At 42.2% G+C, this 26774-nt stretch overlaps 1 protein-coding gene across 1 annotated transcript in view; it reads right to left on the minus strand.

The window, feature by feature from the left end:
* TM9SF4 (transmembrane 9 superfamily member 4) overlaps positions 1 to 26774 on the minus strand; it is a 54365-nt gene that overhangs the window by 23393 nt on the left and 4198 nt on the right. The window contains exons 2-3 of the mRNA XM_060120475.1: positions 7951 to 8064; positions 3070 to 3169 (exon numbers count right to left, since the gene is read on the minus strand). Of these exons, the coding sequence (XP_059976458.1) occupies positions 3070 to 3169; positions 7951 to 8064 (214 nt within the window). The remainder of the gene's footprint in view (positions 1 to 3069; positions 3170 to 7950; positions 8065 to 26774) is intronic.

Raw genomic sequence — 26774 nt, forward strand, 5'->3', positions numbered from 1 at the left:
GATGGCAGTCAGCTATGCAAGTGGGCGGTGATGGTGGCTGGATTAGAGGGTATAGTGAGGGCGGAAACAAGTACACAGATTCAGGAGCTACTGAGGAGGTGAAATCTAGCGGGGCTGGTGCTGGCTGACACAAAGGATGAGTGAGGAGCGGTGCGTATCAGGAAGACTATGAGGCTTCTACAACCAAGGTCCAGTGGGGGGAAAATGGGAAAAACAGCAAAGTTAGACTGAAGGCATTTTTTCAGTTTGGATATGTCAAGTGGCTATGTCAAGCAGGCAGTCAGATATCGAAATCTGAGGGTCAGAGGAAAGGTCAGGGCTATAGATAGAAGCTGTGAGATGTTGGGATACAGATGGTAAGTGGCAGGACCACAAGCTTTACCACAGTGGGGAGAACCACTCAGCTGTGCAAAGTAGCACTCTGACAAGAGTGGATGAGGCCACTCAGGAGGGGGGGAGGGTAAAAAGGGCCTGGATGAAGGTCTCTACACCTCTCCCCCGCTTTCCCCCTCCTCTAGAAGGCTAGTTATGCGGGTGAGTCTGCAAAACCCAGGGATGGACTGGCCAGTGGGAGGGCAAGAACACCGATAAGATATCTGCATGGTCCACTGCTGAAATGATCTGGGTCATCCTCTGCCATTTTACAGATGACAATGCTGAGAACCAGAGCCAGATAGTGACTAGCCTATGACAGTGACTGTGGTAGTGCTAAGCTCCTGGGCTCTTTCCTCCTCACCATGCCTTACCACTCACTTCTTTTCAGTAAGGTCAATAAGGAACTCACTTGAGGAAAGGAAGAACATACAGAGAGAGGAACAGGGCTGAAGACCAAGTAAGGTGGGTATCACTTCTTGATATTTAGAAATTATTGATACATTTAAACCAAGAAAGAGGACATACTGGCCTGGAACAGCTCATTTCTAATACAGAAGTATTCATTTTAATTTTTAAAGCTGGGAGCAGACAGCCAGCCACACTAAACAAGCAACAAGCTGAGTGGACCCTCTAAGCGAGTCTGATGTTATACTCCAGTACCTCTGCCGCAAACATGCCCCCACCCCCCCGCCACGATATGAATCTCCACCAACATGATGATCAGGAGCACAGCCCTTGGACAGCCCAAATGAACCTTTCTGGAAAAGGCAGTCTGGACAACAGAAAGAATTCTGTTTTTAGAGTTAAAAAACCTGGGTTAAGATCTCAATTTCTCTAGCCATTGACCATGTGACCACAAGCAAGTTTTTCAAACCTCTGAAGCTGCTGTGCCCTCTACTATGGCATGGGGGCCATCATACCTGGCTTTGCTGAGTTACAGTTGGAACCAAGTAAGACAGTGTGCAGAGTGTACTGCTTAAGGCTATGGACCCTGAAGCCAGAGTTCCTGGGCTCTGCCACCAACTCGGCGAGTGACCTGTAGCAAGTGACTTCACCTTCTGTGCCTCACTTCTGTTATCTGTGATAAGGGGATAGTAAGAGTAGCTACCTCAGAGGGCGGTTGTGAGAATTAACTAAGGTAAGCACAGACGTGCTTAGAACAATGCCTGGCTCATTGCTAGAGCCCCTGAAGTATTAACAGTGATGAGGGTGAGGACGTAGAGTACAAGGCTTGCGACCCAACAGGCATTCAATCAAGGCTGTTTCTGCTCCACTCAGGGAGGACAGTAACTTTCACTGAATGACAACTATGTGTCAGACACTGGGTCAGAAGTGGCAGAGAGAGAGACATGTAAGACATGATCCCGCTGCTCAAAGAGCCCCTAGGCCAAAGAGGGAGGCACTACACAAAGCTGGAATGAGATACAGTGGGGCAGGATAACTTTTGTACACGGAAGTTTCCATTTCTATGAGGCAGGAACATTCCCCAGCTTCACGGAGGTTAAGGTCACGCAGTATCACACTGAGGTGTGCCCAAATGCTCAGCCTTGGGCTGTAGATGAATCCACACCAGCTCACAGGGGGAGGGAGGAGCTGCTGTGAGGAGTCTGGAGGACACAGCAGGTCAGGCTTCCCAGCAGCGGCAAGGTGGCCGGAGCACGGCATGGTGTGGAGAGAAAAGAAGGGTAAGCGGCAGGCAGCAGGAGCAGCCCAGGCCCCGAGGCCGACCTCTGTCCAACCGTACAAGGCGAGACTTTGGGACTGGCGGTGCTGCCTGCTTTTGGTCGAGGCCTGCCCCAGCTGGTCTGGGACATCCAATACCTGGCAGTAGGTACACCTGTTGGCTAGGGGTTCTGGAAACATCTGAGCCATGGGTAGCCCTGATGGAGAAGGCAGCCCTTTCAGGGGACTGCTCAAGAGCCAGTTCTCTCCTTTCCTCTCCCTAAGCTATAAGAGAATAGGAACGTCTCTTAAGTTCCTTGAAGTCAGGGAGGGCATCCTTCCAAGTTTTTATCTCCAGGACTTAACACTGAGATGGCAGAGTAAGTACTAATAACCATGTCCTCAATAGAGGCCACCTAATGTCTTTTCCTTTAAGCCTGAAATTCCACCAAATGAAGAATTATTTGAATTAAAATAAAATGGCTGCTATTTATAAACACATATGCCAGACACTGCACTGGGTGCTTCACACATTATTTGAGGCAAGGCCTGCACAGCTTAGCAAGAACTATGGTGATGTCCCTGATTCCATTAGGGCCAGAGATAATCACTCATTCTTTTAACTAAAAGCAGAGCATTTTACAGAAGCCACAAGAAACAGAAGGGAATATCTAGAAATCAAGGAGAGCCAGTCGGAGCAGTAGCCAAGGGCTCCAGCTCTGAGGCCTGACTACATGGATTCCAAGCCCAGTTTAGCCATTATTTAACAGTATAACCAGAGGCAAGTCACTTACCCATTAATTAACAATATAAACAGAGGCAAGTCACTTACCCTGTAAAATGGGAATAAACACCACAACTACCTCCTTTGGGATGTTATGAGGATTAAATAAGCTAATCTGTATATAAACTATGTAGAATGGTGTCCAGCACACGGTAGGTGCTATACAGGGGTTAACTGCTATTAACATTATGAAAAGATCTGGGTTCCTCTTTGGGATGGCGTGACAGCAGTGTGGGAGAAGGACTTACCCAGATTCTCTGCCTTGTAGGTTATTTTGCTGGGCTGGCAGAAGGGCAGTGAGTAGTATTCATAAGGCAGCTGGGTGCGAGAGCTGGTGAGCTTCACAGCCTAGTGGGAGAAGGGAGGCCATTATTCCTCAATCCAGAAATCAAGATGACTTTCAGTAATCCTCCCTGGTACCCACTCATCTTTAGTATACTCGGCATTATTACCTAATAAGCAAACTAACCGCAGCAGACACAACTCTGGTATACTATACAATTATTTCACTGTCCACTAGTTTTAGATTACATTATAGATTTTGTTTAAAATCCCAACCAAATCCAATATATACTCAGAGTCCTTAACATGCTGATATCCTTTGACCCTATAATTTCACTTCTGGGTATCTCTCCTAAGGAAATAACGCCAAATAAGGGAAAAAACTTCAGGAACAAAGAGCTCACTCCTCATTCCTAACCATGGTGGTCTTTTGCCTCTAATTCCTTGAGCCTGATCAGCTCTCTCCTGTTTCAGGCTTTGAACCTGCTCCTCTCTGCCTGACTCTCTGACTCCTTCTCACATTTGGTCTCAGCTTAAATCCCCTCACCTTCAAGTCCTTTCCGAATCATCTTATCAAAGGAATTCCCTCATCTTCTGTATTTCAACACTTCTAATTATCTTTGTAGCACGTCTGATAAAATGTAATTATTTTATGTTTTTTTTTTTTTTTTTCCAGAGAAATCAGCCTCCCCTACTAGAATTTAAGATTAAGCTCCATGAGGGCAAGGACCATGTGTCTTGCTTACCTATGTAACCACCGTGCGTAGAGATCTAGGTACATAGTAGGTGCTCAATAAATGTTTGCACAATGAAAAAAGAGAGAAAAGAAGGAAAAAATGGAAAAAAGAGAGAGAAAAAATGGAAAAAGAGAAAAAAAATGTTTGCACAATGAAAAAAGAGAGAAAAAGAGAGAAAAAAAACAGCTAAAAGCCCCATAATGGGAAATTGGTCAATAAACCACAATATATTCGTTCAATTAAATATTATGCAACCATTAAAGATGAAGTTTAAGAAGACCATGAAGAAGAACATTTAGGAAGTGATGCAAGCACACAGAATGCAGCTCTGGAAACAGTGACAGCCACAGACAACTCCCCAAAACATGGATAAAATAGAACCAGTCAAAATGTTACAAAAACATAAAATTTAATTAATTAATCAATTAATTATTTTAAAGTTTTTTTTGATGTGGACAATATTTAAAGTCCTTATTGCATTTGTTACAATATTGCTTCTGTTTTGTTTTGGTTTTTTGGCTGCGAGGCATATGGGATCTTAGCTCCCCGACCAGGGATTGAACCCACAACCCCCTGCATTGGAAGGTGAAGTCTTAACCACTGGATGGCCAGGGAAGTCCCAAATTTTAATTTAAATGCAACTAAAATTATCTTTGCTATTTAAAAACTACTAACCATTCCTCATACACCATCTGAAAGTATCAATAGTTTTTAGAGTCCAGGTCCACAATCTTGACTTAAAATTCTTGCTTTGGAATTAGGAATTTTTCTAATTTTAAAAGAGCAATGTGGTGTATTATAAAACCATGGGTTTTATAACACCCCCCAGCTGGGTCTGGAGCAGTACCCCACATTCAATGACAAGGAAACACAAAAATATTCATACTAAGTGGGAAAAATAAAGTTAATAAACAATTCAGGTCAGGTCTCGCCTACAATGAGTTTAGAAAAACTGTAAGTTTCAGAGCTTTTTAGATGTTGGATTGAAGGACGGGGGACCTCTATTAAGCATTTCATGAACTGCTTGAGGCAAAATGACCAAAAAGTTATTATCTGTTATAACAGCCTGTTATTTTGTGTTTCTTAGCATTCTCTCCTTCTGGACAATCAAAAAAGAATCCACATTACAAAGAAACTGAGTCTCATCTTTATGTCCCCTCCCGCCCTCTCCCTTCCCACCCAAGGTGTAGCTCTCACATGCCCAGCTTGGCAGGACTGAAGCCAGATCCACCTGTCCTCCCCATGCCACAAACTTTGCTCTGGAGGGGGCTCCTGGCAGAGGCACTGGGAGGAAGGGTACTGCGGCGGTTAAGAGCCGGGCTCTGAACTAACCCCATGTCTCCCTCACAATGTGACCTTGGGCAAGTTGGTTCACTTCCTCGGGCCTCAGTTTCCATAACTGTAAAATGTGCAGTAAATCTCTAAAACATACAGTATCTGCCTCAGAGGGCTCTTGGGGGGCATCTTGAGCTAAGCCATGCATAATGCCTGGCCTGTAAATAATCCTCAATAAAGGTGACTTTAATTATTGTTCCCGAAAATTACAAGTCTGACTTCCAAGGAAGAGGGATGCTCACAGTAATGCAACACACGGAATGGTGCATTTGCTTGTTACTACTACATAGTTCTAAATGCAGACACTTTCTAATAGTCATTGATCATATGTATTTATCCACCCTACCAGGCTATGTACTAGGAGCCGGTGACACAGCAGTAACCGAGAAAGATAATATCCCAGCCCTTGTAGAACTTGACTCGTGGTAGTTTTCGTTTTTCCACAAATGTATTATATTTTTAACCTCTAAACTGGTTAACTCCCCCTGGATAATGAAAAGTTGCTTGCATCTAATGCCCCAAATAAGCAGGACATGTAGCAATTTATAATTTTGCAAATGCCCAAAATGTGGTGGCAAACAAAGGCACATGTACATGACAGCATGTCAGGTGGATGGCCCTTTGTGATTTTCTGGGCTTCTGTTCCCCCTTTTGAACACTGTGATGCTTAGGACAGGATAAAAGCTTTATTTTCACACAATCTCACTGCTTTGCTTTTGCACAGACCAGTAAAGATGTGGTTCCCATCAGCAAGAAATGTACATTTTAGGAGCAGAATTTATTTTCATTACTTTATACGTTTTGCTAGACCTTTGTACAGAATCACTAAGGATTTGAAGGACTACTTAAAAACTTCAACTATACATTATTTTGCCTATGGGGGACCAATGTGGTAGTCAAGAAGCTGGGGGTGGTTTATGGAAGTGTGAGAATGCCGAGTACCCTACACTGTAAACACTGCACAGAAAAAAAGACTAAGAAAAATAACCCAAGGTATTAAGAGTGGTTATATTCCGGTGATGGTAGAGAGGAGTCCCTATAGCTGGGAGCTCTGGAACAAGGTCACACCCCTTGTCTGGTGGCCAGTCCTCTTGCCTCAATTTGGGAGAACTCTGCAGCTGGCCACTCCAGTTCCAGAGCCTTCCATAGGACTCTGTTGTATCACAGCTTAATATCTCCCTCTGCCCAGTCCTGCTTCCCTTACTCCCTCCCGAGTGCCGACCCTGAGCGCCTAGTCAATAAATCTCTTGTACCAAATCTCCACCTTAGAGTTTGTTTCCTGGGAAATGAGATCCAAGAAGATCCACCACCAACCCTCAGCCGTGTTTAGGGCTCTGAGAATGCCACCAAGGGTCCGAGACATTAACCAAGGTGCCAGCCTGCCCACTGCCCCGATCAACCATATTTTAAAGGACTCTCCCATAACCCTGTCACAGGTGGCTGACCCACAGGTAGGTTGACAAGGTGAGGTGGCCCAGTTGGCTGTTCTTCTGGACTCTGATTTAGGGCAATGCTTTCAAATCCTAATTACTCATGTACCAACTTGCCCTATCTACTTACCATTTATTCTTCTATTTTCTTGGATATGATTCATTTTTAGGTAAATACCTTTATTTAAGAAGCAAACATTTTGGGCTTCCCTGGTGGCGCAGTGGTTGAGAGTCCGCCTGCCGATGCAGGGGACACGGGTTCGTGCCCCGGTCTGGGAAGATCCCACATGCCGCGGAGCGGCTGGGCCCGTGAGCCATGGCCGCTGGGCCTGTGCGTCCGGAGCCTGTGCTCCGCAACGGGAGAGGCCACAACAGTGAGAGGCCCACATAACGCCAAAAAAAAAAGAAAAAAAAAAAAAGAAGCAAACATTTTAACACTATTAAAAATGGAAAAACCGGGTTTCGCTGGTGGTGCAGTGGTTGAGAGTCCGCCTGCCGATGCAGGGGACGCGGGTTCGTGCCCCGGTCCGGGAAGATCCCACATGCCGCGGAGCGGCTGGGCCCGTGAGCCATGGCCGCTGAGCCTGCGCGTCCGGAGCCTGTGCTCCGCAACGGGAGAGGCCACAACAGTGAGAGGTCTGCATACCGCAAAAAAAAAAAAAAAGGAAAACCAACAACGACAGCCATGAAATCATGAGTTGAAGTAACGGCTGTATTTTTTAGTATAATTGAAAGAAAACAGCTATTAAGATAAAACATACGTGTCAGCCACTTAAAATCATCTCATATACCACCACTCAGATATGCAGTGCACCGTTTGGAACTACTGAACTGGAGAATCCTGGCAGAAGCTAAAATAGAAAAAAAAGGCCATAATAGGCTGCGTATACATAGATGATATGAGTTATGCAGAGAAAGCTGGTAACAGAGAGGAGGATGGAGAGAGGCAGAGATGTCACAGAGAAGGAGGCAGGTTGAGAGATATGGAAAGAGGTGGACACAGGAGCGAGTGAAAGTGAGAGAGAAACAAAGACACAGGAAGAACCAGAAACAGAGACAGAGCCAAAGAGAAAGAGAGAGAGGGACAGAGAGAGAGAATGCACTCATACAGGCAGAGATGCAGAGACAGCCAGAGGCAGAGAGAGAGGAGAGGCGGCAGGGCCCGGGGGACACACCACTTCCGCCCCAGCCGTGTGCAGTGAATCCTCTTCCTCCCAGGTTGAGCAGCGCTGGTCTGGGTTCTCTGCAACCACAGCAGGGACGTGACCAGGTCGCCACAGTCTTCTGGCCAGGTTGCCCAGCAACTGGGCAACAGTTGGCTCCCACAGACCAGGAATACACTTACCTTGATTTCTACAGGGTCGTTCTGGTGGAAGTTGATTGGTGCGACCCCAGGAACATAGAAGGCCCCGGTATCACACGTCAGAGAGAGAAGCAGCAGGGACCACGGCAACCAATCCTGCTTGGAAGAAGAGAGATGGCAGTCAGAATGGGGGAAAGAGGGGAACGACCCTCCGGGGCACCGTCACATCTGCTTTAACTGACACAGTCTCATCCCCACTCTGAGAAGCCTGAGGCCCCCCCAAGGGCTACCCTCTAAATGCCCCCAAGGGTGTTGTGAGGCACTGATCCTGCACTTCCAGAAATGAGCCACAAACTGAGTGCAGTAATTAACAGCAGGGCAAAAGGGCAGACTAATACAGGAGCCACGGCTCCCCACTCCTCGAGCAATGTTCCTTTCATCATGTCACATGTATCACTGGCCTGTAGGGCCAGCAGGAAACAAAGCTCCACAGTGTCCCATTAATTCCCATTTCTCCACATAGCAACGGGCTTGCTTTGTCAGGAAGCTCCTATGGTACCAATACATTTTCTTACAAACCGTCTCCGAAATTGTCCTGACCCCGCCCCTCCCATCCTCTGCCTCCTCAGCTCCATCCACGCCGGACTTCGTGTCTCCTGACAGCAAGTCCTTCTCCACCCGCTCAGGGCCATTGCCTCCACTGCTCCCTCCGTCAGAATGCCCTTCCCACAGGTGCCTGCCTGGCTCACGTCTCATCCCTTATTTCATTCAGGTCTCTCTCAAATGTCACTTCCTCAGAGAAGCCTAGCCCGTCTAAAATGGCCTCCTCAGGGCTCCTACCACCCATTCTCCAACCCCTTCCTCCACTTCTCTTCGTGGACTTAGCTAATTGGCATGGACATATGTATCTGTTTACTTGTGTATTATCTGTCCCCCTTCACTCGAATGTAATCTCTGTGGGAGCAGGGACTGTGTCCCCAGTGCCTGGCACCTGGAAATCAAAGACAAGAAAGATCAATTACCCACCTCAAGAAGTACCCCATCAAAGCATCTCTTTCCCTTCATTAATATGCTTTGCCCCCTCAAGGTACTAGAAGAGCTTCTTTCCCTCTGCCTAGCTTGAATAAGGAATTTTGTCACCCACACACCTGGATCACTAACTCAATTGCGCGGCTGCATCTGCCTTCTCTCTCCACCCCTTTTACCACTGTGGCATTTCAGACCCTCATTTCCTCCCATCGGACACTGGCCACAGCCTCCTGATCACCTTGTCCCGGCATCCTTCAAGTCACCATCACCACCATACACACACACACACACACTCTCTCTCTCTCTCTCTCTCTCTCTCAGACGATTCTTTCTGGAACTCAGTGTTATAGGGAATCAGAATCACTCAGGGGGCTTGCCAAAAATGTAGACTCATCTGTATTTTTACCAGGAGCACAAGTTGAGGAAAACTGGCTTTCAAAGTTGAAGGTTCTGAGCTTGTCAATAACAAAAAACCAAACAACCCAATCCAAAAATGGACAGAAGACCTAAATAGACATTTCTCCAAAGAAGATATACAGACTGCCAACAAACACATGAAAGAATGCTCAACATCATTAATCATTAGAGAAATGCAAATCAAAACTACAATGAGATATCATCTCACACCAGTCAGAATGGCCATCATCAAAAAATCTAGAAACAATAAATGCTGGAGAGGGTATGGAGAAAAGGGAACACTCTTGCACTGCTGGTGGGAATGTGAATTGGTACAGCCAGTATGGAGAACGGTATGGAGGTTCCTTAAAAAACTACAAATAGAACTACCATATGACACAGATATCCCACTACTGGGCATATACCCTGAGAAAACCATAATTCAAAAAGAGTCATGTACCAAAATGTTCATTGCAGCTCTATTTACAATAGCCAGGAGATGGAAACAACCTAAGTGTCCATCATTGGATGAATGGATAAAGAAGATGTGGCACATATATACAATGGAATATTACTCAGCCATAAAAAGAAATGAAATTGAGCTATTTGTAATGAGGTGGATGGACCTAGAGTCTGTCATACAGAGTGAAGTAAGTCAGAAAGAGAAAGACAAATACCGTATGCTAACACATATATATGGAATTTAAGAAAAAAAAATGTCATGAAGAATCTAGGGGTAAGACAGGAATAAAGACACAGACCTACTAGAGAATGGACTTGAGGATATGGGGAGGGGGAAGGGTAAGCTGTGACAAAGCGAGAGAGTGGCATGGACATATATACACTATCAAATGTAAAATAGATAGCTAGTGGGAAGCAGCCGCATAGCACAGGGAGATCAGCTCGGCGCTTTGTGACCACCTAGAGGGGTGGGATAGGGAGGGTGGGAGAGAGGGAGACGCCAAGAGGGAAGAGATATGGGGATATATGTATATGTATAGCTGATTCACTTTGTTATAAAGCAGAAACTAGCACACCATTGTAAAGCAATTATACTCCAATAAAAATGCAAAAAGAAAAAAAAAAGGTTCTGAGCTTGTGCACTAGTTTAGATACAAAGCCTGGTCAAACTCTTAAAAGCAATATATTCATAGAGTGCTTTTCTCTGATCTGCTGTGATGTTTATAAGTATCTGTCAGCTGATGTGCATTATGAAATATGAAATAATAGTCTGACCCCAACAAAAACAGTGAAAAATGGCTAAGACAGTTGTATTGAATCTGGTAATCACAAGGTCAGCAGAATTAGGGGTGAAAGCAAGATCTTTAAAAGAAATGACAAGACAAAAAGGTGGAAAAATGTCTCATGGGGTAGGATTCTGTATAGGAAGTCAGTATGTTCCCCCCCTCTGTCATTTTTTTTAACTTTTTATTTTTAAATAAATTTAGATTTACAGAATATACTATGAGAGTTCCCATATACTCTTCACCCACTTTCCTCTAATGTTAACATATTACATAACCATGCGTAAGAGAGGCTTTTTAAAAAATAACTAGGTTAAAAAAGTTTTGAAAAAGAAAAACATATACAGTAAATATTTGCGAAGATTATGGAAAAACCCGAACAAACTTTTTGGCCAATCCAGTAATTCAAACAGTACAAACGGGTATAACCATGAAAAATAAATCTTCCTCCCTCTTCAGCTCCCCATAGACAACTGCTAGCACCAGTTCCTTGAAAATCCCTCTGGAGATACTCCATGCACATACAAAGAGAAGCCTTTAGTAGCATAGGTTTGCCTTGATACAGCAACAACAAACAGATTTTTATTCTTTCTTTCTGTGAGAGAAAGCCTACTCACTGTGGGCTGGTTACAGCTTCTGATTTCCTCTCCATCAAGTGGAGGATTTCCTCCACTTGACCAGTCCTCAGAAGATTCTAGCCCTCCCTCTTTGCTAGGCCTCACTGGGCAGTCCTTAGATTGAGTGCTTTGTGTGAGAGAAATAAATCCTGTCCTTTGTTTTCCTCAAATTCCTCTTTGAACCTGAATTCCAGTTAACTAAATGCAAGGAAGACAAACCCTGTACTACTGACATCAAATGTCAGCCAAAAGTCATTTAAAAATAAAAACCCAACTCTAAATTTTTGAAAAATGGTACAGAAAACAGACAATCCTCACACATAGATACTATCAACAAATCACAAATCAATTTATCTCAGAGGAAGGATCAACAGATGAAAAATGGCAAAGAATTATTTCCACAATATGCTAGAATCTTTGAATAATATAAGTTGGCAACCAAAAGCAATTCAGAAGTTCAGTTTAGAATTAATGACTATACCAAGATGATACTGTTAGTTTTAGATATTAAAATGTCACTGTTTCGATATTTTCATATGGCTGGAGGGATTACAAACTGAAACATTTCTGGGGGGCAATTTGACGCTATCAAAATCCTACCCCCAGAAAAGTCCCCCAGAAGTGCATACTCTTTGACCCTGCAATTCTATTCTAGACATGTTAAGAAAAATATGACAAATATGCCAAAATGTACATAAAAGGATGTTCACCACAGGGTTATTTAAAATAGTGAGATAGTTCACAACTTACAACAGTAAAATGTCCAATATTAGTGGAATGGGTTAAATTATGGTGTAACCACTTATCCTTTTATGTAGTCATTAAACATGATGATATACTTCTTGAGTAGGAATATTCAAGCTTTAGATTTATGTAGAAAAAGCAGGGGATAGAACCCTGCTCAGCAAGATATGCCCCTCTTTTTTAAAGTTATGTTTGAGAAAATGAGGTGATGTTTTCCTTTTTTGCATATCTGTATTGTCCAGTTCTTCTTTGGGGATTATACATGTTTATACCACTTAAGAAAAATAATAAAATAAATTAGGCAAAAGAAAACATCACTGTTCTGAACGCCTAGGTTAGAGCAATTCTAGCTTGGTATGGAATGAACTCTACCTGCTGGCCCCAAGATGCCTTTCCATCAGCACCTCCCACCTTTTCTTTCTAAGCCTTCAGGAAGACGCCAAGTTTGTCTCTGCCCTTGGCAAGCAGACTTGCCCAGGTGAGGCTGCCTTCAAGGCCTTTGCTCAGGCTGTTTCTGACACTTGCCCTTACCTAATTCAAGTCCTACCTACACTTGAGAGGTCCAGTTGAAATGTTGCTTCCTTTAAGAACCCCTCAGACCCCAACAGGAGGAATTATCCTCTTTCTTCTTTATTTTTCAAGGCACTTGGCAAATATCTCTATGATGACACTAGAGGCAAGAAATTAGAAACTACCCAATACCCAAATGAACTTTCACATCTATACATGTTCAAAGACTGCTGCTTAAATTATTTGACAAGTATTTAAATCTGTACTTGTTTAAGGCCCTACTATAGCACTTTTCATGTTGTATTATGGTTTAAGTATCTGCCATCTCTCCACCTGCACTAATCACTTGTCTGGCTTTGTTGATGTGAGTACTCAACAAATCCTTATCAAACAGGCTAACAATAAGCATCAACTAACCTCTGATCTATAAAAATATAAAGTCATCCATTCACATACAGGTTGAATACTATGGTTCTTAATCTTTGCTATATCCACTTGATAACTGATTTTTTTCAAATCCTCAAATTTAAGGAGTTCTTGACACCTCCCACCTTTCCAGCTGTCCAAGGATCTACTGTGAGAATCCCTGAGACATCTATTACCTCTATACCCTATCTGTACATCTAGGATACTGGTTCTCAACCCTGATGTACATTAGAATAACCTGGGGAGTAAATGGATTAAATTCCCAATCAAAAGACATATAGAGTGGTTGAATTGATTAAAAAAAAACAAGATCCAGTGATGTGCCGCCTGCGAGAGACACATCTAAAGACACACACAATGAAAGTGAAAGGACAGAAAAATATGTTCCATGTAAACAATAACCAGAAGAAAGCAGGAGTAGCTATACTAATATCAGACAAAATAGACTTTCAGTCAAAAGCTGTGCCTAGAGGGCTTCCCTGGTGGTGCAGTGGTTGAGAGTCTGCCTGCCGATGCAGGGGACATGGGTTCGTGCCCTGGTCTGGGAAGATCCCACATGCTGCAGAGCGGCTGGGCCTGTGAGCCATGGCCGCTGAGCCTGTGCATCTGGAGCCTGTGCTCCGCAATGGGAGAGGCTACAACAGTGAGAGGCCCGCGTACCGCAAAAAAAAAAAAAAAAAGCTGTGACTAGAGACAAAGAAGGTCATTATATGATGACAAAAGGGTCAATTCAATAGGAAGATAAAATAATTATAAATATATATGCACCCAACATCAGAGCACCTAAATATATAAAGCAAATATTGACAGATCTGAAGGGAGAAATTGACAGCAATGCAATAATAGTAGGGGACTTTAATATCCCAATTACAACACTGGATAGAACATCCAGATAGAAAACTGTTAAACAGCTGACTTGAACAACACTACAGACCAAATGGACCTATATATATAGACATATATAGAACCTTCCACCCAACAGCAGAAGAATACACATCTACTCAGGTGCACATGAAACATTCCCCAGGACAGACCACATATTAGGTCACAAAACAAGTCTTAACAAATTTGAAAAGAGTGAAATCATTCCATGTATATTTTCTGACCACAAAGGAATGAAACTAGAACTCAATGACAGCAGAAAATGGGAAAATCTGCAAATAGGTGAAAACTAAACAACACCCTTTTAGATCAAAGAGGAAGTTGAACAAGAATTTTAAAGGTACCTTAAACAAAAGAAAAAAAATGCCAAAATTTACGAAATGCAACAAAAGCAGTACTAAGAAGGAAGTTTACAGTGATAAATGCCTACATTTAAAAAAAAAAAAACCCTCAAACAAACAACCCAACTTTACATCTAAAGGGACCAGAAAAAGAACAAACTAAGCCCAAGTTAGCAGAAGTAAGGAAATAATAAGATTAGAGCAGAAATAACTTGAAAAGAGAATGTTAAAAAATAGGAAAAAAAATCAGAACTGTGTTGGTTTTTTGAAAATACTGACAAGCCCTTAGCAACACTAAGGAGAAAAAGACTCAAATAAAATCAGAAATAAAAGAGGAGACATTACAGCAGATGCCTAAGAAACAAAAAGGATCATAAGGGTCTATTGTGAACAATTATAGGTCAACAAATTGAATAAAAAGGAGACTGAATCAGTAATCAAAAACCTCCCAACAAAGAAAAGTCCAGGACTAGATGGCTTTAAAGGTAAATTCTAACAAACATTCAAAGAAGAGTTAATGCCAATCCTTAAACTCTTCCAGAAATACAAGAGGGAACACTTCCAAACTCATTTTATGAGGCCAGCATCACCCTGATACCAAAATCAGACAAAGATACCACAAGAAAAGAAAACTATAGGCTAACATCTTTGATGAACACAGATGCAAAAATCCCCAATAAAATACCAGCAAATTGAATTTAACATCTTGCTAAAAGAAGCATACACCAAGATCAAGTGGGATTTATCCCTGGGATACAAGGATGGTTCAACAAATGCAAATCAATCAATGTGATAAACTACATTAACAAAATGAAAGAAAAAATCACATAATCTTTGCAATAGATACAGAAAAAACATTTAACAAAGTTCAACATCCATTCATGGACTTCCCTGGTGGAGCAGTGACTAAGAATCCACCTGCCAATGCAGGGAACACGGGTTTGAGCCCTGGTCCAGGAAGATCCACATGCCACGGAGCAACTAAGCCCATGTGACACAACTCCTGAGCCTGCGTTCTACAGCCTGCGAGCCACAACTACTGAGCCCACGCTCCACAACTACTGAAGCCCGCACTCCTAGAGCCCGTGCTCCACAACAAGAGAAGCAGCTGCTATGAGAAGCCCGCACACTGCAACGAAGAGTATCCCCCGCTCTCCGCAACTAGAGAAAGCCTGTGCACAACGAAGACCCAACGCAGGCAAAAAAAAAAAAAAAAAAAAAAAACTCCATTCATGATTTAAATTCTCAAAAAAAAAGTATAAAAGGAACTTATCTCAATGCAATAAAGGCCACGAATGAAAAGCCCACAGTTAACATCATTATTTCTTGCTAATCAAAAATATATGTGTTCTACCTCCTGCACTGCTGGTGGGAATGAAAACTGGTGCAGCCACTATGGAGAACAGTATGGAGGTTCCTCAAGAAACTAAAAATAGAGTGGCCATATGATCCATCAATCCCACTCCTGGGCATATATCCAGACAAAACTATAATTTGAAAAGATCCATGCACCCCTACGTTCATAGCAGCACTATTTACAATAGCCAAGACATGGAAACAACCTAAATGTCTATCGACTGATGAATGGATAAAGAAGATGTGGTAAATACATATGTGTGTGTGTGTCTGTGTATACACACACACACACACACACACACACACATATATATACACAATGGAATATTACCCAGCTATAAAAAAGAATGAAATAATGCCATTTGCAGCAACATGGATGGATCTAGAGATTATCATACTAAGCGAAGTAAGTCAAAAAGAGAAAGACATATACTGTATGATATCACTTATATGTGGAATCTAAAATACAACACAAATGAACATATCTACAAAACAGAAACAGACTCCTCACAGATACAGAGAACAGACTTGTGGTTGCCAAGGGGGAGGCAGGGTGGGGGAGGGAAGGATTGGGAGGTTGGGATTAGCAGGTGCAAAGTATTATACATATGATGAATAAACAACAAGGTCCTATTGTATAGCACAGGAAACTATATTCAATATCCTGTGTTAAACCATAATGGAAAAGAATATGAAAAAGAATATATATATGTATAACTGAATCACCTTGCTGTACAGCAGAAATTAACACAACATTGTAAATCAACTATACTTCAATAAAATTTTTAAAAATATATATGTGTTCTAAATTTCCCTTCCTAGGAAGCCAGAGTCCAGACTTTTTTGCCTTATCTGATATGTGATGTGAAGCCAGGGCAGAGGATTACAATCTCTTATGGTTATCAAGCCAATTAAATCTAAGAAGTTACTCCAGTTCTTTTGAAACAGAATCCTCCAATCTTAGCAGAGAGACACTGCCCTGGGGAACTCAAGGGCTCCATGAGAGCTCAGGTTGCAGAGGAATGAAAAGCAAATCCTGACTTTAATACCCTTTTGTTCCAAAGTCTCAAACCAATGGAGCAAGTAGACACAAAAAACAAACAAACAAAAAGACATAACAACAAAGAAAATACTCACCTTAGCGGAAAACAACATTAAAAAGTAACAAGAAGCCACAGAGTCACTGAGCACCTAAAAGTAAGTACAAGGCACTGTGGCACAAACAGTCCCTTCCTTCCATTTACCAAGTCCCTGCTTTGTGCTAAGCACTTTACAAACACTGACTTGAACGATTCTGGCAACTACAACTACCTGGGGATTTCTATCACCATTTCCCAGATGATTGCCAATTAACCTGAGACCCTGAGATTATATAACTTGCCCAAGATCAGAATGTACAGGAACAGGTATGCTCTTTTCAGGCAGGTGAGTTGCATTAAAACATGATAAACATGTAATGGTGATATCAATAACAATGGCAGCTAACATTTACTGGATACTGATTATGTGCCAGGCACACTTCTAGGTTCTTTTCATGCAATAACCCAATTAATCAATTAATCTTGACAACAATCCTATGAGATAGAGACTCTTACTATTCTCATTTCAGAGATGAGGAAATTGAGGCTCAGAGAGGCGGTATAACACTAATTGGGTCAGGATTTATACCCAAGCTGTCTGACTCCAAGGCCCATGCTCTAACCAGTACAGAAACCAGCTCACTACATTGAACACCTTTGTCAGGCATATATGTCAGAACATATATGTCAGGCACTGTGCCAGCCTCACAGAATGCACACCCACGAGGAGCTTTCAGCCAGCTGGTGGACAGAGACAAGTCATCAGCCAATGGCAATACTAGGTCCCAGATGCTATGGAGGGCCTAGTCTCTTATCCTATCAGTTAAGAGGCTAAGAAGTACACAGGAGCAGCAACAAGCCCAGTCTTAGAGGGATGGGGTGCAGATCTAAGAACTCAAGCCTACTCCAGGGCCTGAAGGGAAAGGAGAGGGAAGAGAGAAGTGTTCCAGAAAGAGCAAAACACAGGCACAAAGGCCTGGGGGCAACCATAAGGAGTTTATGGCAGGTGAGGTGTAGGCTGGTGCTTCTCAAACTTCAGTGTGCATATAGATCACCTGGAGAGCTTATTAAAATGCAGAGTCTGATTCTGCAGGTCTGGGGTGGGGCCTGAGATTCTGTATTTCTAACAAGCTCCCAGGTGATGACAACATTTCTAGTTCCTGTGAGTAGCAAGCATGAATAGGTCTGTGTAGACAGGAGACTGGAAAACGGGTAAGGGATACATCACACAAAAGCCACACTGAGGAGTGTGGGCTTTCTCCTTAGTGCATCGGGGAGACACTGAAGAACTTTAAGTAGGAAAGGGATACATCATATCTGCAGTTTTAAAAATGACTCTGGTTACCGAGTACGTGTGTGTATGTGTTCGGGGGAAAGGTGTGTGTGTGCAGCACATTTCTGCTCCAGAGACACAGTAATATCCAGCCCTAGAGAAGTTACCTATAAATTCTTGGTCAGATGTGAACAGAAGCAGCAGCCAGGTGGGGAAGCAGAATGGTAGGCAGTGGTTCTGAAACTTGAACAGGCAAGGAAATCACCAGGAGGGATTATTAAAACAGATTCCTGGGTCTAACCCCCCAGAATGTCTCTTTCAGTAGCTCTGGAGCAGGGACTGAAAATCTGCACTTCTAACAAGTCCGCAGGAGATGCTGGTACTGCTGGTCTTGTCTTGGGATCACACTTTGAGAACCACTGGTGTAGTGGAAAAAGCACAGGCTTTGGGGGCCATACAGATATGAATTCAAAGCCCTGACCCACCAATTCCTAGCTGTGTGACTTTGGGCAAGTTTTTTAAACTCTTTGAGTCTCCGGTTTCTTATTTGTAATAAGAAAATAGTAATACTAAACTTATGGCAGGGCAGTTGAGTGATGATGGTGGTAAGGATTAAGTAAAGTACACAGAGTGTGTGCTTGATAAGGCAGAGTGGCTTTGCTCTGGGTTGCACTGGAAGGCAGGACCAATGAGTACGCTGCAAAGAGGGAGATGTATGCTCAATCTAAGGAAACTTCCAACAAGAGAGTTATCTAGCTAAGGAAAAGGCCATAACCATGAGCAAATCAGAGAGAAGGAGGTGACCAAGGAAGGAGGTGAAAGGGGATATCCCTACCCTAGTGAGGAGAGTGAACCAGAAGCCTTATTACCTCCCATGAAATTCAAGAAATTCATGATTCCCTTGAAAATATGGGACATTCCATCAACCCAAGCAACCTAAAGGTTGAACAAAACAAGGCAAAGTTCCACCCAGAGTTGGGTTCCATAAAGACATCTTTTGGGACTTCCCTGGTGGCACAGTGGTTAAGAATCTGCCTGCCAATGGAGGGGATATGGGTTCAAGCCCTAGTCCGGGAGGACCCCACATGCTGCAGAGCAACTAAGCCCATGCGCCACAACTACTGAGCCTGTGCTCTAGAGCCCGCGAGCCACAACGACTGAGCCCACGTGCCACAATTACTGAAGCCTGCGCGCCTAGAGTGTGTGCTCCGCAACAAGAGAAGCCACCACAGTGAGAAGTCCATGCACCACCACGAAGAGTAGCCCCCGCTCACCACAACTAGAGAAAGCCCACGCAGCAATGAAGACCCAACACAGCTATAAATAAATAAATAAATAAATTTATTTATTTATTTAAAAAAAAGACACCTTTTGAAGAACCTCAGGGTCAAGTAATCCAGGAGGCCAGAGAGGGGAAGTGACGTGTTTACACAGCAAATTATCTGCAGAGTAAATGAAGTCCAGCTATACCAAACCTGGCAGAGCTGAGTGATCAGAAGTTTGTCCCCACTGTGGGAGCCATGCTCAGAGATAATTTTAGGTCATGATTAGAGGTATCCAAAGAAGAACTTGATGGCACAGATTAATTGCTTTTTGCCTCCCTTTACCCTCCCTCTCTAATTCTTTTCCTCTCCAATACTTTGTCTTCCTTGTCCCTCACCCAATTCAATGCTTTTCTACCAATAAACAAATCACTGTAGTCAGTTTCACACTTATCCTTTACTTCAGGATTATTTTGAAAAGAAAAATAATGAAGGCATACTAGTTTTACTAAATAATAAAATACAGAGCTATCCAAACTGGTATTGGAGAAGACAGAAAAGACTTCAACGTAGAAACTGAAATAAGAGCAGTATTAGAAGAAAATAGCTATACCTTTAAACAATCTTGACATGGAAAGTTTTCTAAGAAGAAAACAAAATCCAGAAGCTATTAAGAAAAAGAATATAAAGGAAGAAGGAAGAAAATGAAAAAAAATCACCATAGAAAAAGAAAAAGACAATTTGAATAAAAGTATTTCCCACACACCTGACAAAGGACTAATTTCTTCAATATACCAAGAGCTCTTCCAAACCAGTAAAGGACAAATAACCCATAAGGATAAGAAAGGGACGTTAAGGGCTTCCCTGGTGGCGCAGTGGTTAGGAATCCGCCTGCCAGTGCAGGGGACACGGGTTCGAGCCCTGGTCTGGGAAGATCCCACATGCCGTGGAGCGACTAGGCCCGTGCACCACAACTACTGAGCCTGTGCTCTAGAGCTCGTGAGCTACAACTACTGAAGCCCGCGCACCTAGAGCCCATGCTCCGAGACAAGAGAGGCCACCACAATGAGAGGCCCACACACCGCAGAGAAGAGTAGCTCCCGCTCGCCACAACTAGAGAAAGCCCATGCGCAGCAATGAAGACCCAACACAGCCAAAAATAAATAAATAAATAAGAAGTATTAAAAAAAAAAGAATGGGCAGTTTAAAAGAAAAATGTTCAAATGGTCAGACACAAAAAGACGCTCAACATCATTCATAATCTAAAAACTGTAAATGAAAATAATGACATCTTTTTTTACCTTTCAGAGTCACAAAGTTTAAAAAATCTGAATACACTAGATATAGGTAAATTTGGGGAGGGCAATTTAGCACAATATATACTTAAATGGAAGGTAGAATTATTATTGAAAGACTGCCAACATAAGATATTAAGTAGGAAAAAAAAAGTAAGATGCACAGCAGTGTATGTATAGCATAATCTCATTTGTCTAAATAAATTTTTTAAAAGAATGTACCAAAGCCAAAGACATCACAAGAAAAGGAAACTACAAATATTCCTCAGGAACACAGACAGAAAAATCCTTCACAAAATATTAGCAAACTGAATCCAGCAACATATAAAAAGGTTTACACATCATGGCCAAGTGGGGTTTAGCCCAGGAATGCAAGGTTGGCTTAATATCTGAAAATCAAATAATGTAATACACCATATAAATAGAATAAAGGACAAAAACTATACAATCATCACAACTGATGCAGAAAATGCACTTGACAAAATCCAACACACATTCATGATAAAAACTCTCAACAAACTAGGAATAAAAAAGAACTTCCTCAATCAGATAAATGGTAGCTTTGAAAAACCCACGGCCAACATCACACTTGATGATGAAAGACTGAATGCTTCCCCCTAAGAAGAGGAACAAGGCAAGGATGTCCACTTTTGCCATTTCTATTCAACATTGTTCTATAAATGCAAATAATGTGCACTAAAGCTAATAATTAAAGTCATCCAGATTAAAAGGAAAAAGTAAAAGTGCTTTTATCTGCAGATCACGTATCTTATATCTAGAAAATCCTAAGAAATCCACAAAACAACAACTAGAACTAATAAACAAGTTGAGCCAGGTCACAGACTACAAGATCAATATATAAAAATTAATTGTATTTTTACACACTAACAACAAACAATCCAAAAATAAAATTAAGAAAATATTCCAGGGACTTCCCTGGCAGTCTTAACTACTGGACCAGGTTTGATCCCTGGTCAGGGATCTAAGATCCTGCATGCTGCACGGTGTGACCAAAAAAAGAAAAAAAAAAAAGAAAAGAAAATAGCTCCATCCACAGTACTTCAAAAAGAATAAAATATTCAGAAATAAGTTTTCAAAAAGGACTTGTACACTGAAAATTACAAAACATTGCTAAGAAAAACAAAAGAAGATCTAAACAACTGGAGAGACATTCCATACTGGATTGGAAGACAATATTGTTAGGATGGCAATTCTCCCCAGACTAATCTATAGATTCAGCGCAATCCCTATCAAAATCCCACTAAGCTTTTTTGTTGAAACTGACAAGTTGACCCTAAACTTTACCTGGAAGCACAAAGGACCCAGAATATCCAAAACAACTTCAAAAAAGAACAAAACTAGAGGATTTATACTGCCAATTTCTAAGCAATTATAAAGCTACAGTAATCAAGACAGTGTGGTAAGGATAAGCATAAAACCCAATGGAACATGGACTTCCCTGGTGGTGCAGTGGTTAAGAATCCGACTGCCAATGCAGGGGACATGGGTTCGTGCCCCGGTCCGGGAGGATCCCACATGCCGCAGAGCCGCTGGGCCCGTGAGCCATGGCCACTGAGCCTGCGTGTCCGGAGCCTGTGCTCCGCAACAGGAGAGGCCACAACAGTGAGAGGCCCGCGTACCTCAAAAAAAAAAAAATTTTTAAAAAGAAAATGAAAAACAGGCCACTAGGAGAAAAACCTTTGTAAATCACATATCTGATAGGGGACTTGCATCCAGAATATATAAAGTTTGGCAGTATCTTTAAATAGTTAAACATAAACTTACCATACTATCCAGTAATTCCAATCCAAAAGAAAAGGAAATATATGTCCATACAAAGACTTGCACATGAACGTTCCTAACAGCTTTGATCACAACAGTCCAAAATTGGAAACAACCCAAACACCCATCAATTGGTGAATGGATAAACAAAATGTAGTATAGCTGTACAATGGAATACTATTCAGCAATAAAAACTACCAATTCATGTTAGGATGAACCTCAAAAACATTATGCTAGGTAGAAGCCAGATGTGAAAGTCTATGTACTACATGATTTCACTTACAGGAAATGCCCAGAAAAGGCAAATCTATAGAGACAGAAAAGGCAAATCTATAGAGACAGAAAGCAGATCAGTGGTTGGCTGGCTGTGGGAACAGTGATTACTGGCTGCAAGTGTCAATCCCTTGACTGTAAGGGAACTTGTTGGGGTGACAGAAATGTCTAAAACTTTGTGTCATTATGAAGATGGTTGTATAAGTCTATATGAAAAATTATTGAACTGTACACTTAAAATGGGTAATTTTATGGTGTTAAATGATACCTTCATAAACCTGAAGAAAAAAAATCAGCTGGGGGAGGTATAGACAAAACAAGTTTGGCAATATAATAGTAATTGTTGGGTAACGGGTTATAGAGGTTCTTTATACTATTTCTTCTACTTTTGTGTATGTTGGAAAATTTTTATAACAAAAGGTTTTTAAAAATAGACGTTTTATGTGCATAAAGATGTTCTGGAGAAACATTTTTTTAAAAATCAAAGACTACACCTGATGAATGGACGGTGGGGTAGCTGAGTGACTTTCTTTTCATTTATAGCTTTCATACTTTTTCCCACGTATATGGATTACCTATATTCAAAATAAATACATTTGACACTTTAAGAAGGGGAAGGCTGCCTCTGAAAATACTTGGGCAAGTTCCCCTGAAGATGTGCAGAAAATGGGAGCTACAAGGTAAGAATGATGCAGAGGAGGTTCTGAAGCCAGGTGTGTGGGTAACCAGACCGGATCAGTAATTCTTAATCTTGGGGAAGTGTTACAAATCCCTCTAAGAATCTTAAAAAAGCTATAGACGCTGCTCCCAGAAAAAAACACTCCGAAATGCAGAATCTGACGTATGATTCCAAGAGGATCAAAGGATCTAGAAGTTCACGGGCCCTTGATAAAGACCCCTGTACTGGATCCCATTCCAACTTTTGTGATTATCTGACTTAATTACCTCTGTAGCCCTGACAGCCTCATAGAGGATGTTTGACCCATATTTCATTTCTGTAAGGAAATTAGGGAGAAGCAAAGTACCTGCTTCTTGGGAAATTCCTTTATATCTTCCTTTAATTTTTAATTGATCACCACAGGAACTCTCACATGAGGTTCAGTTTGAAAAGCCAATTAAGTATTTAGGAAACATCTGCTGCACGTTCAGAGCCATGAAAGGAGCAGAGTCCTAGGAGCGGTGAACCAGTCCATTCAACGTTATTTTGCTTTACTTGGTTTCCAAGTCACAAGACTGCAAAGGCAGCATGTCAAGGAACAAGGTGATGGCAATCTAGAAGCCCCTGTGCTGTAATCCAACACCCTATCACTGGCAAAGATATGGGTGACCTGAAAAGTTATAAAGCTCGAGAGGCCTAAGAATCAAGGTCTTGCCCTCCCTATCTACTTTATTCTTGGGGGCTGGGCACGCAGAAAATTTTCTTCTAAACAACAGCCCAATGAAGGACTACTAAGACTGAAAATTACCCCTCACCCCCCGCCCAAATTTGCACCACCCAGTTTGAAAGGTATGAACAATTAACTTCTTCCAAAGAAAATAGGAAGTTTCCCCTGAGAACTGAAAATTATTTCATTCACTCGTATTTCTCTGTGGGCAGAAGTTAACCTTTTGTTTTCTGGAGCCCTCTGCCTTACAGTCGTCTTTCCCATAAACAGCATCACCTAGCGATAGAGTCTGGCCAATCTGAACAGCCTTCCTGGTTTCTATTCCATGCCTTTCCTGCTGCAAAAGCAGCACCTTCCCTTAAGAGTAAGCTAGATTCTTCTTTTTCCTTTTCAAAGATACAGTCACCATTTTAAGATCATTCAGTAACTGTTCCCCAGGGCTGCGAAGAACAAAGAAAAAGAAAAAGAAAAAGAAAAAGGCTGTGGGGCACAGTTTGCCAACAGTTAACTGAAATCAGTTACCTAATCAGTTAAAGCTCCCTAAGAATTCAACCACACATGAAGGACAGCTAATGACAGCCAAAGACCACTTACCAAGCAGCCGCCATGGAGCTAAAGACTTCAGGAAGAAAAACAAACAAACAAATGAACCAAAACAATCACACAAGCAAAAAAACCAAACCAGAACCAAATTAGCCACAGGAGACTGAAAATGTAGCCTTTATTTCAGAGCCCAAAGACACAGAATAGTTGTTGAGCAGAGACACACAAAAAGACTCAAAACTTTTCTTTGGGGCTAGGGAACAACCCACAGCAGGCTGTGGAAGTCCAGGTGAAACTAGTAACTACCCTCACCAAGCAAAAGACAACCAGACCCAAACCTTGAGGCTAGCAAGTGCAGAAATAAAACATAAAAAATGCACTGACCTTCCCTCTCCCCCTGGGTATTTGTAAAAGGACTCTCAGTTAGCCCAAGCAATAGGCTTAGATGGTTCGTCTCCTAAAGACTTCAAACCTTGGAGTAGGAAAGTTACAGAGAGCTCTCTTTGCACTAGGCATGTTCATCTCATATTTCATTTAATCATCACCACAATCCTTTGAGGAGAGTATCATCCTCATTTTAAAAATAAGGAAACCGATTCGGATGAAAAAGTTTTAGAGATGGATGGTGGTGATAGTTGCAAAATAATGTGAATGTACTTAATGACACTGTACACTTAAAATAGCTAAAATGATAAATTTTATGTTATGTCTATTTTACCACAATAAAAAAAATGTTTTTAAAGTAACAGGTTTAAAGAAGCAAATACTTTGCCCAAAGTCATAAAACCAATCAGAGTGTCAGATTCTAGCCCAGGTCCTTAGACCAAGCCTTAGTTTCTTCATTTGTAAAATGGGCTTTTGTAAGGATTAGACGGAATAATAGATAAGCCTACGGTTTATCAACTGAAATGTATCTTGTGAGCAGAAATTTCCCCTTCAGAGTTAGGTAACATAGGGGATTACCACACCTTTTCATATTGCTTTTGAATCAGAATGTCAAAATAGGAAAAATGTTATAGAGACCACCTCATTCAGGGGTTGCAAGTTCAACCACTTAGAGGGGCCAGGCAAGTTACCTAAATGGTGAAGCTGCGGAGGAACAGGACACGAGGGAGTGGAAGAGAAAATGACGAACTGGGTCCTGCATGGGGAATGCTCCTGACGGGGGACTTGGGCCCAAATTTTCAAGAAAAAATGAAAATTTAGAGCTTTTGTAATGTGAAATCTCCCAATTATTAAATATTGGCAACTAATTAGAAAAAATTTAAAGTCCTGTGCCTGCCAATCTCCGGCCTCCATCCCCACCACCCCAATCAAATCCATATGAAGATGTGGTCCATAAACTGTCTATTTATAGCATCTGATCTACTTCATTAGAAACTGAGGCCCAAAGATGTTAAGTGACTTGCCAGGGCACCCAAACTCCCTTCCAAACTGGCTTACAAATTCAGCTCCAATTTGTGATTTGATTTTGTTTTTTAAGAACTGTTAGTAGCATTTAGCATACCCTCTGAATACAAAACCTTCAGATTTCAAACCCTGGGAGGTCTGTCAGTTTAATGCTCGGGCATAGGTGAGAAATCATGGTAGGGGGCAGAGAAGGAAGCAATGAAGAGGAATGAGACGGAACCAAGAAGTCGCGGGTGTCCCCAGCCGTGCCCCACTTGGGAAATACCAGTGTCAGCAAATGGTTCAGGGATCAAAGCAGGTTTGGGGTGGTAGGTGGCTCCTACCATTCGTCTACGGCCAGATGGCCCTGTTCATCCTGGGTCCTTCCCACCTTCCTGCCAGTGCCCAGAGATCAAAACTCAACCTTCTCCAACATTCTGTGACCTGCTTCTTTAATGCTGAGATCAAAGGGGAACTTTTGTCCAAGTTGTAAAAGAGAAACCAAGAGGCAACTTAATGCCATCTCTGCCTTCTCTGGACTTCCTGAGGGGATTAAGCGCACTCCTTTAAAGGGATTCCTCAGAGAAACACATTTGTACCAAGGCCTGGTGTCCGCGCCTCAGCTCCAAAGACGCAGTGACTCCTGCAGAACATGTGCCAGGTGGAGCAACTCGAGAGATCAGACAACACAACCAACAGACAGCGGCTTGGGAAGACCACAGGGATTACGGTCATGAAAAAAAAAATCAATCTGATTTTATAGGCATATTAGCAAAAGTCACCTTAAATACAAGTACTGTAAACCACAAAATTTTCAACCAACACTTTAGAAATCCTCGAGTCTAAATCTTAATTTCACATATGACATGTGCTGAAACAAACCAATAAAGCCAAAATAATCTGCCCCAGGCTACACGGTGGATCAGTGGCAGTGCTGGGACTAAGCTCCGGCTGCTGGCTCCTGCTCCAGTGCTCCTTCCTCAATGGGCCAATGCCCATCCACATGTGAGGCCCAGGGGAGATAGCAACTTGCAACACAC

This window comes from Mesoplodon densirostris, chromosome 16 (assembly GCF_025265405.1).
Source record: "Mesoplodon densirostris isolate mMesDen1 chromosome 16, mMesDen1 primary haplotype, whole genome shotgun sequence".
Classification (NCBI taxonomy): domain Eukaryota; kingdom Metazoa; phylum Chordata; class Mammalia; order Artiodactyla; family Ziphiidae; genus Mesoplodon; species Mesoplodon densirostris.